We start from the raw sequence: 16,300 nt of genomic DNA, 5'->3' as shown, positions 1-16,300 counted from the left end.
CAAAAGATTTGATAATTCTATCTCTGTCTAAACCTGTCTACGCTACAGTACGTACTCGGTTCGCAGCTGGCGGACACGCAGCAGAGCGTCGAGCTGCGGGTCGCGGTGATGGGGGCGAACGAGGCGGGCAAGTCGACGCTCATAGGCGTGCTCACTCAAGGTACGTTCGTTATTATCTTGTTGAAGTCGTGAGTTCTAGTAACTAAATTAAATATTGAGTATTTAATTACAGGCACAAGGGACATAACATCTTAGTTCCCAAGGTTGGTGGCGCATTGGCGATGTAAGCGATGGTTAACATTTCTTGCAATGCCAATGTTTCCTATTCTATAAAAAAATATATTTATAAGGCTTCGTATCCAGAAGTTTTTGATTCGATTATCATGTAGAGATCCTATACGTGTGTACTCGTAATAAGGAGATGACGCCTTATCCCAGCTGTGGGTAAAAATGCTGTTACATTTTTAAACAAATTAAATGATACCTACTCAGTCGGGACAAAAACCGACTTTGTTAATATTATATTGTAATATCATTTATTTTATCCTCAGATAAATATTATTCCCGACAGATGGCGCTAGCGTTCCAGAGATGATACGATTGCGACAAATATATTCCGCAGCCGCTTGAGTCGACTTGCTATACGAGCCAGCCAGCAGCGCAGCACGTAACGACCATCGGGAAGCGCCTTGACCACATGATAGGGCCCACGCATGCCTGAATTAAGCTTGCCAGTAGTGTGCTAGATGCTCTAACGCCCGTTGCCTTTGCACCTCACGCACAGCTTCGAAGTGGTCGACACGTAACTAACGTGTTTGCTCGGCTGTACCTGACCTTAACTGATAGTGCAACCTAAGAGTTCTATATTAATTGCTAAAAAGGCATTTCTTTAAATTAATAGAAAAACCCACACATCTATCAGTCTTGAGTGACTTTGGACACAATATCAACGCATTCGTTAGCAGTTGCTAATTAAAATTATTTACTAAAAGTGACTTGACATACCGTTAACAATAAAGACAGACTAGTAGGGCCAGTACAGTCTTTTCCTTATACTCTTAATCGAAAAGCGCCGAACACGCTTCAGATCACAATTGCCAATGTGAGACTAACTCTCGTTATCACTCCATTTACTTTAAACTTTAGCACGATCTGCCTCCTCGCACCAAATACATATCAATGTCGAAATTAGAAATATAAAAATATTGGTTGGATCTCACCGAAGTATTGATAGATCGTATCGCATCAATGATACGATCGGCAGCACCAGCATCGCGGTTCGTGGCAGAGCTCACAGCCTTGGCGAAGACAATGCCGCAGAATCCTGATGCTCCACCATAGTCACAAGCACTACTCGCGGTCGCGGTAGCGTGGCTCGTGGTGATGAACGGTTTATTCTTTCAATGACGTTAATCGATTTCTGGAACGAGAGCCATGGTAAGCGATTGTTATTAGGCAAGTTTCTTAGCTATTATTGCAGAAGATCATTGTTAATTAATAATCCAAAGCAGGGTAGATAAATAAAGAAATTATCGCAATGTAGGTACAAGCTAACTTGTGAAGTTACTAAGAAACACAGTTTCGGTTTTAAACAAATTGGAACGTACTCACCAGATTTTTTCATTGTATAATACGTTACCACAAATTATTATCACTTTTTGTTGTCATTTCTTACATGTTGGTAGTCATTTGTCATTTGTCTTGTAAATGCTAAGCGATACAGACGCGAATCGAACTGGGCAATATGGGCCAGCACATATGACATAGCGATTTCTTCGTGACTTAATCCTTCCATCTAGTCAACAGTGACGTCATCACACGGCTTGCATATGCCGCATGGGAGATTTGTGACAGCCACGACAAGACACTGCCCTTCAGTGCCTTACTGAGAGCTATGATGAGCGATACACCTTCCAGTGGACGTTCATTAACGCAAATATCAATCGTAGCACACCAAGCACGTGGATCAGCATCTCGTTGCTCTATTTCTCTGCTGAATCGCGAACATTGAGCGCCAATGGAATTCAGATCCCACTTCTGATGTTGAAAGTCACTAGCAGGAACAGATATTGTTAGCTTCGATAGCTGCTTTTGTGGTGGTAAAAATAACGAAGACTTTGGAAATTGAATACTTGTATTAATGATAAATCATTATAAGAACTGATGTGTGTCGCGCACGCGAGTCGAGACGACAAGTGAAGTTAAGTTTGTAGGCGCGTCCCCGCACCCCGCGATGATAGATAGTGAAGCGCCGCAACATACTCCCCGGGGTTGAAGGATTCTTCAACAGCTAGATGTCTCCGGAAGAGGGCATATGTTATTGTACGCTCTCCGAATAGTCCCTTTTTTGGTTAGAATCTCAGCGACCCTGTTTACCCCGTCTGGTCCAGGATGAAGTCCTGTTATCCTGCCCAAGACCCATAAGAGCGGTGACTGAGTCCTGTCCCGGACGAGAACCATGGAACCCAGTTCCAGGTCCCTGTTGGAAGACCGCCACTTGACCTTCCGTTGCAGCGCAGTCACGTATTCGTGTGAGAAACGCTGCCAAAAATGCTGTTTTAGTTTTTCAATTCGTTCATAGCGTTGCAGTTGTTGAATGTTTTCATTGTCTAGTGGTGGCTGAGGAACAGTTAGAAAAGTTCGTCCTATGAGGAAATGGGCTGGGGTAAGGCAGGAAAGGTCTGAAGGATCTGAGGATAGAGGTGTTAAAGGACGGGAATTAAGGATTGCCTCTATCTGAACTAAGCAGGTTGACATCTCTTCAAACGTTAAGTGAGTTAGGGAAAGAATGCGCCGTAAGTGATGTTTGATGGACTTCACAGCGGATTTCCACAATCCACCGAAGTGTGGAGAGTAGGGCGGAATAAATTTAAAATCGATACCTTTATTTGTAGCGTCTGTCTGTATATCATCTGAATAAGTTTTAAAAAAGTTATAAATATCGTTACTCGCACCAACAAAGGTAGTTGAATTGTCTGAGGAGATGGTTTGAGGCTTTCCACGACGACCGATGAAACGATGAAGAGCAGCTAGAAACGATTCTTTTGATAAATCTGTCACAAGCTCCAGATGTAAGGCTTTAACTGCAAAACACACAAAAATACATATATATGACTTCGTAAGCCTACAGCCCCTACCCCTTCGATCGGCAATCAGCACCGGCCCAGCGTAGTCGATACCCGTATGTAGAAACGGAAATACAAGGTGCGTTCTATCTCGCGGTAAGTCACCCATTATGGGTTGAATAGGTTTTGGTTTAAACCTAGAGCAACGTATGCAGCCATGAACAGTACGCCTGGCGAGGCTCCTCCCCCCCAATGGCCAGTACGTCTGTCTAACGTGAGATAGTAGCATGTTAGGCCCCGCATGAAAGGAATCTGTGTGAAATTTGTGAAAAATGATTTTCGTGAGGTGATGTTTGGAGCATAAAAGAATAGGATGTTTGACATCGTAAGTGTAGTATGAGTTGTTAAGGCGTCCACCAACGCGTAATAAGCCATTACTGTCAATGAACGGAGACAGTGAAATTAATCTGTTTTTCTTTGTTAACGATTTATTTAATAATAGTGAATTTATTTCATCCGGGAACATCTCCTGTTGTGTCGTGCGTAATACAACTGACTCTGCAACGTTAAGTTCTGATAATAACAAAATACCTACAGTTTTAGGTTAGGTTATATATAAGCTACTGTTCTAATTAATTTTGTATAGTTTGATTTTTTTTGTACTAAGTGTAATATAATATTCTCTTTACTTATGTTTGTTTGTTTGGTATGAAGTGAAATTTCTGGAAGTGGTATATCTTTCTGTTTTGTTGGTGTTTGTGGGAAGTTTATGTATGAATGATGAAGGAAGCTAGGACCCGTCCACCACAAACAAGAATCGATGAGGTGAGTAGCTTTTACTCCACGAGAGACCAGGTCTGCGGGATTCAATTTACATGGTACGTAGCTCCAACTATTAGCAGATGTAGTGTTTTGAATTTCACCGATTCTGTTTCGAACGAGTCTTTAGGCGACTAGGCGATGTATTTAGCCAACCAAGAACTATCATCGAATCTGTCCAATAATAACAATTATTAAAAGTTTTTGTTAGTGATTGTAGAACTTTAGTGCAAAGCCTAGTACCGAGTAAAGCGCCGCATAACTCCAGTCTGGGGATAGTGACAGGTTTTAAGGGTGCTACTTTATTTTTGGAAGCAAGAAGACGGACACAAACTCTTCCTTGCTCATCAACTGATCTCACGTACACACATGATCCGTATGCACGTTCCGAGGCATCTGTAAATGTGTGTAGTTCGTACGTAACTGACGCATCGAGACAAACCCAACGTGGTATGCGAAGTGAATTTAAAGCTACAAGTGAATTAATAAAATTTAAAAATTTAATTTGAATATCATAAGAGACCCCGTCATCCCAGTTGAATTTGTCGAGCCACAATTTCTGCATTAGAATTTTTGCCTCGACTGTACACGGGCCTAATAAACCTAGAGGGTCGAAGACTTGACTGATAAGAGATAAAATAACGCACTTCGATATTTTCTTTTTATTAGTCTGAACGTTTATAGAAAAGAAAAGATTGTCTGAGTTACAATCCCAATTTAACCCTAATGTTTTATTGGGAAGTTAATCATTCAAGTCTAAGGTTTTTTCTGATTGTTGTTGATTTGTGTTTTGCGTAATAGAGTGTAATATAGTTGTATTGTTTGATTGCCATTTTCTTAAATTAAATTTAGCAGTATCCATAATTTTTGTAACATTTTTAGCTAGTTCGATGACAGAAGCGACAGAGTCGCCCCCACTGAGGTAGTCGTCGACATAAAAATCTCTGCGAATTGAATTTTTTACTTCAATATCAGTGCATGTATCTGCTAATGTAACTAAACATTTAGTCGCGAGGTATGGCGCTGATGACGTGCCGTACGTTACTGTGTTAAGTGTATATGATTTAATTGGTTCTTTAGAATTAAATCGAAATAAAATCTGTTGTAGGTGGCGTTGAGAAGGTGTAACGAGAATATCTCGGTAAATCTTTTCTATATCGCCTGAGATTACATATTTATGTTGTCTGAATCTGAGTAAAATAGATAAGAGATCGTCTTGTACAATCGGTCCTACCATCTGTATGTTGTTATAAGACTTACCCGTAGTTGTGACTGCTGACGCGTCGAAGACAACTCGTAATTTGGTCGTTGTACTCGACTCCCGAATCACCCCATGATGAGGTAAGTAATAGTTAATATTTTTATCTGACATAATTTTCTTATTTTCTGACATATGCCCTAAGGCTAGATATTCTGACATAAATTGTAAATACCTTTCTTTTAAAAGTGAATCACGTAAAAATCTGCGCTCCAAGGAAAGAAGACGACGTTTCGCCGCTGCATAGGAATCCCCGAGTACTTCAGGTGAGTCTTTTAATGGTATTGTGACTACAAACCTGCCGTCGCTGTTTCGTGCTGTGGTCTCCGCGAAGGTTCGCTCACAAGCTCGTTCCTCCTGTGATAAGCAGTGCTCGGAAGATACCGCCTCCAGCTCCCAGAACCGGTTAAGTATTGACTCATCATTTTGAAGAAAGTGACAAGAAGAAGAATGTTCTGTATTATTATTTGTGTTGTTATGTTTTGTGTGTGTATGTATAATGCCTGAAACTAACCAACCTAATTTAGTCATTTGCAACTTAGGACGCTGCTTACCTAAATATATGTAATTGTTAGTTATAACTTGCCAAAAAATTTCTGCCCCGAGCAGTATGTCTACAGTCGAGGGAATATTGAAAGAGGGGTCTGCTAGTTGAATGCCCGAAGGAAGAGGCAAATGTGTGATATCTATATAATTATGTGGTAATAATTTTGTTATTTCTGGGAGAACAAAACATTTTAAATTAACATGATAACCACCCGAAATAGACTGGATAGTTATGACGCAAGACTCTGCACTATAGGAACATTGATTGTTTATACCTACAATAGTGGAGCTCGTATCATGTTTCGTCAAACCTAGTTTCTCGCAGAAGTGCTGCGTGATGTAGTTAGAAGTGCTGCCGTTGTCTAGTAGAACGCGAGCTGTGCGAAGTCTCCCTATAGAATCCATCACCTTCACCAACGCTGTGGAAAGCAGTACGGAAGAGGTTTTAGTATTTTGTATATAAGTATTAGTAGATGAAGTGAGTGTTACTGGTAATTCTGTTTGATTTTGTATGTGTGTGTGTAAGAGTGTATTATGTTTAAGCTTACAATACTTGCAGTGTGATAATTTGCAATGTTTATCTATATGACCTGGACGTAAACAATTTTTACAGACCTTAAAATTATTTATTTTTTGTAAACGGCTATTGACGTCAAGGTTTCTAAATTCCTGACAACTAAATAAGAAATGACTCTTTTTGCACATAGAACATGTAGTATTAATATTATTTTGCTTTGTATCTGTTTTTTGTATGTGTTGTACTTGTAAATTAAATGTATTTTGTTTTTGTTGAGTGTTCTGTTTATATGTCATTTGTTGTTGTATAGTGTCTAATAAATCAGATCTGTTTGTTAAAAAAGTTATGAATTGTTTTAGAGTAGGGTAACCTGTTAATGTACTACGAAATTCTTCCCACTCCTTAAAAGAAATTTCATCTAATTTTTTAGACATGATATGAATGATAAGCGTATCCCAGTGGTCAGTTGGTTGGCCGAGACTGGCAAGTGCACGCAAGTTTTTATTAGTGACATCAATAATGTTTCTCAAACACTGACTTGATTCTTTTTGTGCTTGTTGTAAATTAAATAATGCATTTACATGATTATTAATTAAGAGACGTTCGTTGTCGTAACGATAAGTTAATAAATTCCAAGCTATTTGATAATTATCTGCAGTGAATTCTATATTCTGTACAATTAAAGACGCAGTACCTTTAAGAGCAGCGCGTAAATAATGAAATTTATTAATATCACAGACTTTTATTATTATGAATGATAGATAAATACGTATCTCTAAACTCCAGCCAGCGCTGAAAGTCGCCATCGAATAAGGGCAAGTTGATTTTTGGCAGCCTTACGAAGTCATGATGCACGGATTCGGTAGATGATGAGTCATATCTATGACGAAGGTGATCTCGTTTCTGGCGCTCTGCATTCGTCAACGATGTGGCTCAAGCCACATGCATGCAGAATAATATTTATTCTCAAATTGTATACGCTCGTCGAACTTCCCATCTCCCTCAGACAATATCTCGAACTCCGTCTGTAATTTATCAAATTCGTTATATGTAATTTCTAATTTTGACAAACGTAATTCTATTTCCGTTATCTGTAAGTCTGTTAACGGCTGAGTAATATCTATTGTATTTATATAAGTATTAAATAGCGTTAGTTTGCTTTTAACATTCCCGCGTAATTTAATAATGTCCTTAATACGAGCTTCAGCCATTATTAATTAATTATATATAATAATAACAAGTTACTAAATGAGAAATAATAAAAAGTGCATAAAATATTAAATGAATGTAACGATTAGAAATGATTTACGATAATGCAAAGCAAGCGATAGGTAGATATAGCTAGATAAGTAGATAATACAACAGACGGCCGGCACGCGATAGCAGCTCGACGCAGTAGCAATGCAATAACAAGATAATAAATGCATATATAGCAATATAGCGTTGAGATAGATGCGCTGCGGCTGTCAGCTATTATAAAAAATATTTTCATATAATATGATAAATTGATTTACAGAAAATTACGATTAGCGTTAACAATATGAAGAGATGTCAATATGCTATAATAGTTTACTTTAAATTGGATAAGCAAAGAAGTTAAAAGGAAAAGATAGGAAATAAAAAGGAACGGACTCACTCGATTATTATTTTTCGTATCCGTGTTGCTCACAAGGGCCAAAGTCCACTTCTCTGTTATATTTTTGTTTCTGTTAGTCAATCCCGTCAAAATATTTTGTAAATTTGTTTCCACTGGTGACTTGAATGTTGTTGTAAAATTACGTTGACTCCAAATTGTAGACGTCGCGACGTCGGCGACGACGCGTCTTAGGTAGGCCACGTGGTGACGTTATATGCTTGAACTGGATGATCGTCAATATGAAATGATCTGCTTCGTCTTCCTTGAATATCGGACGATGAAAAGGTATCCTCGATGTAGAAAATTTGCCTTTCTGCACAGGTATCCTTTGTGTGACTTGTCCACGTGGGTGCGCGTGCGCGTGCGTCGATAAGAATGACGCGTTTTTCTCTAATTTCTTCGTTATTTAATATTTCACGGGCGAAGGACCATTTTGTTAGCTTCGATAGCTGTTTTTGTGGTGTTAAAAATAACGAAGACTTTGGAAATTGAATACTTGTATTAATGATAAATCATTATAAGAACTGATGTGTGTCGCGCACGCGAGTCGAGACGACAAGTGAAGTTAAGTTGGTAGGCGCGTCCCCGCACCCCGCGATGATAGACAGTGAAGCGCCGCAACAGATATTTAATGGGTGAATCCGAACTTTCCAAATGAATTGTAGGAAAACACAATCAAATCTATTAACAGTTTTTATTTTAAAATGTCACAGACACAATTCACACGGGACACACTCTCATTCGCTGTCGCCCCCGATCGAATGACTCTTAGCAACACGACACTAACAAACTTAATCGCAATGGATTACAAAAATAACACAGTATGACACCAATCGACCGAACACACGATAGCAAAAAGAGACCTGTCTACCGACCACCCTCCTTTAAATACACTTCCTCCCACTACTACCCTCCTATATTCCTACAAACGCTAACAGACGGCCATTCTGCTATTGGAATGTCCCCATTCCAAATAATGCTCGGCCATTCGAATTAGAGTATGACCACATACGACAAATTTTAGAGTACATGTATATTTTATATATTAAGTTCTAAGATAAGATATTTAATTAAATAAATTTAGGTAGAAAACCCGAGTTACATTGAATGAAAAGTAAATTATATAATAAAAAATAAAATAAAAATCAAAAGTAAATATTACAGTAAATACCTAGTACACCGTACTTGAGTTTTTACACATTTATTTAAATGATAATCATAGAATATAGTTAATTTCTGAGTCTATCAAATAGTTACGTTTACACATTTATTTAAATAACAATCTTGATAGGTGGGTTGATAATTTCAAGTTTTGATCAAACATTAAGAAACATTTAAAATGATACAATCACTTAATTAATCAATAGTTATTCCGTTAATGTCAGAAACACTTATAACGCACTTCACTGGTAATCACTACACTAATAAACTAGATATCACTTCATTCTTATTTGGACGTACATTGTGTCAAGCTTAATGAACTAGAGCTACCGTTTGCCGCCCTCGGGACACGGCCTGCTCATTAACAGCACATAGTCGAGGTAAGCTACCGTTTGTCACCATCGGAACACGGCCTGCTCATACGTCACATAACGAAGCTACCGTTTGTCACCATCGGAGCACGGCCTGCTTATACGTCGCATAATGAAGCTACCGTTTGCCGCTATCGGGACACGGCCTGCTATTCGATTTTACTCTTCATTTCATGGGATTGTCTCTTTTTTTTTTTAATAATTTCGGGAAATATTTAATTCAGTAATCACTTGCCCTGATCGATTCAGACATCAGACCTAAACTGTGGGTATCTTCGAACGTTCATCCCACTTCTGATCTTATAAAGGTAAGATCAAATTAAGACAATAACAATCCTAACCTCTATTTATTCAAATAATATTAACATGAGCAAATTACAAAATAAACTAAATAGGAACTAAAAAAACAAAATTAGCACAAATAAATGAAATCAGAATTAGCGATCACCAATATTCAATCAATGGTCCTCCTGGCTGGCCTAGGCCAGTCTGGGTACGGGCCTCGGGGTTGCCCCCCCTACCCGGGCTGGTCCTCCCCGACGGTTCAACCGTCGTGTCACTTTATTTTGGCCCAGAGGGCCAGGGTCGTTATGACCCGGTGGCTGTAAGTCCTTATTGGTTTTCCTTTTTTTTTTTTTACGGGTAATGTCGTCCTACCGTGTCTCCAGATCGTCGTCGTCCTCTTCACCGATGCCCGCATCGGCGCTGATGGTCGGCGACAGTAGGAGCTCACGAGGTAACGGACGCCCCTCAGGTGGTCTGGCATGAAGCGGTGCTATACCGTGGAGGTGTTCGCTCGCACTGCTATCCGCCTTAGCAAATAGCGAGCGAGCGAGCTTGCGGACGAACTCCTCCACGGTGGGCGTCCTGGTGTCTCGATGGATGACATCATTTCTGACGTACCTCGGAGCTCCTACAATCAAGCGCAGGCATCGGTTCTGTTGGATCTGAAACCTCCGCTTCTGGTACGCTGAGCAGAGTGCGTACCAGGCGGGGGCCGCATACGTCAGGCGCGAGCGGACGTAGGCACCGTAGACCCTCAGTCTGGTCTTCAAAGGAAGCCGCGACGTAAAGAGGGTGTGCAGCTTAGACCGGGCAGCCGCGGCATGACTCACCACCTTGTTAACGGTGGGTATCATGCGCAGCCTGCGTTCCAAGTGACACCCCAAGTAGCAGACTGAAGTCTGCCATTCCACGTCCTGGCCTCGGAAGGTGATCCGACGCATCGGCTTATCAGCACCGACAAGCAGAGCGGCCATCTTACCAATGTTGACAGCCATCCTCCACTTGTCTAGCCAATCCGGTATCAGATCCAACACACGTTGCATCCTGTTGATAGCGACGATATGGTGGTAGGACGACGAGAAGTATGCGCTGTCGTCCGCGTACAGGGCCAGCATCACATCCTCTTCACCCTCTCGCAGATGGTCGCGGAGGGTAGGGATGGGATTATCCGTGCAGTGACGGAGCGTTGGAGGGTAGGGATGGGATTATCCGTGCAGTGACGGAGAAAGAATACATTTCACTGCCCCTCTCTTTCCCATGGGTGTCGTAAGAGGCGACTAAGGAATATCTGAGCGACCATCTGCTCATCTGGTGGTAGGATGCTAACATCCGCCTGGCTTGTTACCACCGTACGCATGGTGAAAAACTCGTGAAGTGGCTTGCAGCCGCGTTTCGAGGTCAGCCAGCGTACAGCCAGAGCCCGAGCGAATATAGCCGCGATGGGTGTTGGTCCGATTGGAGACGGCTGTTGAACCAATTCCGGGGGAAACTGTATTGACCTGCCGGACAGGGAGACCCGAAGACGGCTGTTCCGCTGGCCGCCCGTGGCATAGTACAGGGGCCCGAGCGTGCCTAACCAGCTCGTGAGGCTGCCCCACCAGGCCACGCATAATCGCGGGGTGGACCGTCGTGCCGGTTGGTGACCAATAGGTGGGGTCCCGGCGGCCACTTCCGGGGGGGTTCGGGGGCCCTTCCGTCCGGCGGGACAGTGTATTTTTCCTTTTGGCAACCACTTGGGGAAACACGCCTCCACACTTTGCCCATCCCTATCGTGGCAATACATCGCTCGCTTCACGTCTCTTTTCCATTTCATTTTTCCCAAATGGCGCAACAAAACAGAAATAACGGTCGTACAGCGGTGCACACCCCCACCATACCCTCGCTGTTTGAGGTCGAGTTCTCTAACATCCGAGGACTCCACACTAACCTCAACGCTGTCCACCACCATCTCGAGACAGCACGGCCAGCAATGTTGTTTCTCACGGAGACACAAATACTCCGTCCTGCCGATACCAGCTACCTTAATTATCCCGGCTACACGCTTGAAGAATCCTTCAAAGCGAAAGCCGGAGTATGCTTGTTCGTCAGGACGGATGTTTGCTGTCACCGACTGCGCTGCTTGGAGGACCCCTCCTTCTCCATGTTGGTGGTACGTGTGGACCTGGTTCGTCAGAGCCGAGTCTACGTGTGCCTCTACAGATCCCACAATGGTGACTTGGAGACAAGCCGATTACTTGACCATCTTAGTCGGGTGGCAGATGCTGCGCAAGAGCAATTTCCTAACGCGGAATTGGTGTTTTTGGGGGATTTTAATGCTCACCACGAATCCTGGTTGAAATCCCTCAAAACTGACCATGCTGGAAGGACTGCTCATGCTTTTGCTCTCACACATGACTTGACCCAACTGGTTGATCAGCCCACCAGGATCCCAGACATTGATGGGCAAGCACCTTCTCTACTGGACCTTCTGCTGACTTCTCACCCGGTGGAATATCAGGTTGTGGTTCAGGCTCCTCTTGGCTCTTCGGATCACAGCCTTATTTCTACCAGAGTGCCACAGGCCAAGCTGCCGCCACTAGCGGTATGCAAACGACGCGTTTGGCACTATAAGTCGGCGGATTGGGACGGTATGCGCGATTACTATGCGTCGGTCCCTTGGAAGGAACGTTGCTTCAGTGGGAATGACCCGACAGCTAGTGCCGCTGCTGTTGCTGGCGAGGTCATGCTGGGAATGGAATACTACATTCCTAGCTCAGATCTCGTCAGTAGGAGTACGCGTAACCGTTGGTTCACTCGTGAATGTGCCGATGCTGTATCATCTAAGCAGGCGGCATATCGCAAGTGGATCAACGGCTGCATAACCGGGGCATCTAACATTGACTCACTGAAAGCAAACTATAATAAAAATTCCAAGTCCTGTAGAAAGGCATACACGAGAGCGGATGCACAACGCATTGTACAGATTGATCATGACCTTGTTTCGCATCCTAGGGGCTCCCGTAGCTTCTGGCGTCTGACCAAGTCTGTGCAAAACAATTTCTGCCAACCTTCGCTGCCACCGCTCAGAAATCCGGACGGATCGCTAGCTCACAGTCCGCAAGAGCAAGCTGATCTCCTGGCTAAACTCTTTGCCGACAATTCCGTCATCGATGATTGTAGTGCACTGCCACCTACAATACCTGCATGTGGCCATACGATGCCTGACATTAAAATCAGGCAACGTGATGTGCGTGCGGAGCTGCAATCACTTGATGTACGGAAAGCTAGCGGTCCCGATGGAATACCAGCCATAGTGCTGAAGAAGTGCGCAGCGGAGCTGTCTCCTGTGTTAACGCACCTGTTCCAACTTTCTCTCTCTTCGGGAAGTGTGCCGGAGGCTTGGAGAAGAGCTAATGTGCAAGCGGTTCCCAAAAAAGGGGATCGGTCTGACCCGGCAAATTATCGGCCAATAGCTATCACCTCAGTACTTTGTAAGGTGATGGAACGGATTTTAAACAACCAACTGATCCATTACCTAGAAGATCACTCTTTAATTAATGATCGTCAATACGGGTTTCGACCAAAACGGTCCACAGGTGATCTTCTAGCGTACGTAACGCACCTCTGGGGTGAAGCTATCGACAAGCATGGAGAATCGTTGGCTGTCAGCCTCGATATCTCCAAGGCTTTCGACAGGGTCTGGCACAGAAGTCTTCTCTCCAAGCTGCCGGCATATGGTCTGCCTGCTCAGCTATGCACCTGGATTGCCAGCTTCCTACACAAGCGTAGCCTTCGTGTTTTAGTTGATGGTTGCGCTTCACAATTCTATGTAGTGAATGCTGGGGTCCCCCAGGGATCTGTGCTATCTCCCACACTCTTTCTTTTGCATATCAATGATATGCTCTCTCTTGGGAACATACATTGCTATGCAGACGATAGTACAGTGCATGGTGGATACCACGGACGCGCAGTGGCTGGGCGAGCGGAAATTGAGGAGAGGCGGAAGAATCTTGTCATTGAACTCGATAGGACGTTAGAGCTCATCGCCAAATGGGGCTCTGATAATCTTGTTGAGTTTAATGCCAAGAAAACACAGGTATGCGCTCTCACGGCGAAAAAGTCAACATTTTCCCCTCTTCTCTCCCTCTGTGGTACTCCGCTGGTGATGCAAAGCAAAATCGCCATGCTGGGGATTGACGTTCGCTGCGACCTTAGTCCAAGGGATTACATCGAGGCTGTTATAAAAACAGCTTCACGGAAACTCGGAGTTCTGAACAAGGTGCGGCGCTTTTTCACGCTACAACAACTGTGCCTGCTGTACAAAACACAGGTACGGTCTTGCGTGGAATATTGCTCGCACCTTTGGGATGGCTCCGCTAAGTTAGGTACTTACTATATACTTACTTGAGGCCTTGGACCGATTGCAGCGACGTGCCGTACGCATTATTGGCGACGTAAAGGTCACAAACACCCTTGAACCTTTACAATTGCGTCGTGAGATAGCAGCACTGAGCGCTTTCTATCGACTGTATCACGGCGAGTGCTCTGAGAAATTATTCTCTCTAATTCCATTGCTTCCCCCTTCCTTCTTAAGTCCACGCGAGCTGGTTCTCGATGTCACCGCCTAACTGTGACATCAATTCCATCGCGAACAAAGAAATTTGGCAACTCCTTTCTTTGTCGCACTTCCAAAAAATGGAATTCCTTACCAGCTCACGTGTTCCCCTCCTCTTACAACCCGGGTTCCTTCAAACGAGGCGTGAAGAGGCATCTTGCGGGCCGGCAAGGCGAAGGCGGCTAGTGCAGAACGTTTTTCCCGTCTGTACTGGCCGTCGTCGCGTTTGGACTCTACTACCACTTACCATCAGGTGGAGTAGAGTCATTTGCCCTCCCGGCGAATATAAATGTCGTCCGTGTACACCGCGTATAGACGCGGTGACAGGCAGCTACCCTGGGGTACTCCGGCTCGAATGGGGCGCGGCTGAGAATCCGCGCCTTCCACCGAGACATAAAAGCTTCGGCCTTCCAGAAACGACGCCACTACTAGCACATACGCGAGAGGCGCCGAGGTGTCCAAGAGCTTAGCCAGGAATCCGGCATGCCACACCCGGTCGAAGGCCTTCTCCATGTTGAGAAAGACCCCGACGGTGGGATGCCCTTTGTTTCGCTCACTGGCTAAGTGGCTAAGAACTCTCGCCAGCTGGAGCGTCGTTGAGTGGTCGCTGCGGAATCCGAACTGCTCCTCGCGCATGGGCAGGTGAGGCGCGAGTCTCCGCAGCAACAGACGCTCGAACAGCTTGGCGATGTGCAAAAGTAGCGTGATAGGCCGATAGCTTGCCGGGAAGCAACGATCCTTCCCGGGTTTAGGGAGGGCGATGACCTTCCCTATATTCCACGCCTCGGGGAAGTGTCCGGTCCGGAGTATCCCGTTAAATGCACTCTCGAGCGCTACGAGGCAGTTGTTGGGTAGCTGCATCAGCGCGGCGTTGGTAATTCCGTCGGGGCCTGGCGCCTTCCTCTTCGGTAGTCGGAAGACGGCCTTCCGCAGCTCGGACAGAGAGATATAATCGTCTCCCTGGAGCGGCGGGATTGGGGCCGACAGGAATACCTCCACTTGATTCTGGATCGCCGCGTGATGATGGACGACATCGGTTTTAGACAAGTCCGGTGGGTTGGAGGTAAGTTGACCCTCCAAATATTCCGCCAGGATCTCTGCTCTGTCGCTGGCGGAATATCTTCTGTTACCCGCTCGATCTAGGAGCGGGTAGACAGGCGAGTCATGTCCAGTAAGTTGTTTGCAGAGGTGGTACAGCGTAGTGTCGTGCTCGGATGCTCGATCGATGGTGGCCTCCCAGTAGTCATCCTCGAGAGCCACTAGCGCACGCGACACTTCCTCTGCAATCCTGTTGAGGTCACGCTTCACCCTCGCGCAGCGCGTTCGCGCCCCTAGTCGGCGAAGATCTCGTTTCATCCTCAGTTTCACTCGGAGCGAGCTCGGCAGCTGGTCCTGACGACTTCTCGGCGTGCTTCCTTGAGAGGTGGCTGCTTCTTTGGCTTTCTGGATCGCCTCAGAAATTTTAAAAGCAGCTCCTTCTACATCTTCAGTCGTCGCGATCGGGACCGTGAGCTCAAACTCCGAGAGCTCTGAGGAGTAGCGCCCCCAGTCGACCCGCAAACGTGGGGAGCGGGGCACTGTGAAGTCGCGCACAATTGGTAGGTGTTGTGTGTTGAGGTCGTAGTTAACCTCAACATCGATGGGTGCGTCTAGTCGGTGGTGCAGCACGATGTCCAGGACGTCCGGCTGGTACGTAGGGTTAGTCGGTATGTGGGTCGGCGCTCCTGGACCCAACACACCGTGTCACACCCTGTCCTTCGCTATCCTCGAGCAGGTGCCTACCCACCTGGGTGATGACGCGCGAGCCCCAAGCGTGGTGCTTCGCGTTCAGATCACCCACGATCAGTGTAGGCATCGGCGAGTCGATAAGCGATTGGACATCGGTGCTGCAGAAAGTGTGTCCGGGTGGCTTGTAGGCGGCATACTGCAGCAGCTCCATCTCACCAGCATGCACACGCACCCCCTGCGTACGTAGGCTCACAAACGGTGCATGTGCAAGTTCTTCGTATATGATATCCCTCCTTACCAGGGCTGCAGTTCCTCTGAAT

At 44.9% G+C, this 16,300-nt stretch overlaps 1 protein-coding gene across 2 annotated transcripts in view; it reads right to left on the bottom strand.

The window, feature by feature from the left end:
- Nucleotides 1-4,027: 4,027 nt before the first annotated feature.
- LOC126778478 (uncharacterized) overlaps nucleotides 4,028-16,300 on the bottom strand; it is a 254,188-nt gene continuing 241,915 nt past the window's right edge. The window contains exons 1-2 of one of the 2 annotated variants that reach the window (XM_050502067.1): nucleotides 5,964-6,836; nucleotides 4,028-5,651 (exon numbers count right to left, since the gene is read on the bottom strand). In XM_050502067.1, the coding sequence (XP_050358024.1) occupies nucleotides 4,627-5,651; nucleotides 5,964-6,639 (1,701 nt within the window). In that variant the 5' untranslated portion in view covers nucleotides 6,640-6,836 and the 3' untranslated portion in view covers nucleotides 4,028-4,626. Of the gene's footprint in view, nucleotides 5,692-5,963; nucleotides 6,837-16,300 lie in introns of those variants that run through there. The other variant, XM_050502068.1, reaches the window with a different exon arrangement.

The sequence above is a fragment of the Nymphalis io genome, chromosome 26 (genome assembly GCF_905147045.1).
Source record: "Nymphalis io chromosome 26, ilAglIoxx1.1, whole genome shotgun sequence".
Taxonomy (NCBI): domain Eukaryota; kingdom Metazoa; phylum Arthropoda; class Insecta; order Lepidoptera; family Nymphalidae; genus Nymphalis; species Nymphalis io.
The sequence above is the reverse complement of the archived record's forward strand: the minus strand, read 5'-3'. Positions and strand labels throughout refer to the sequence as shown.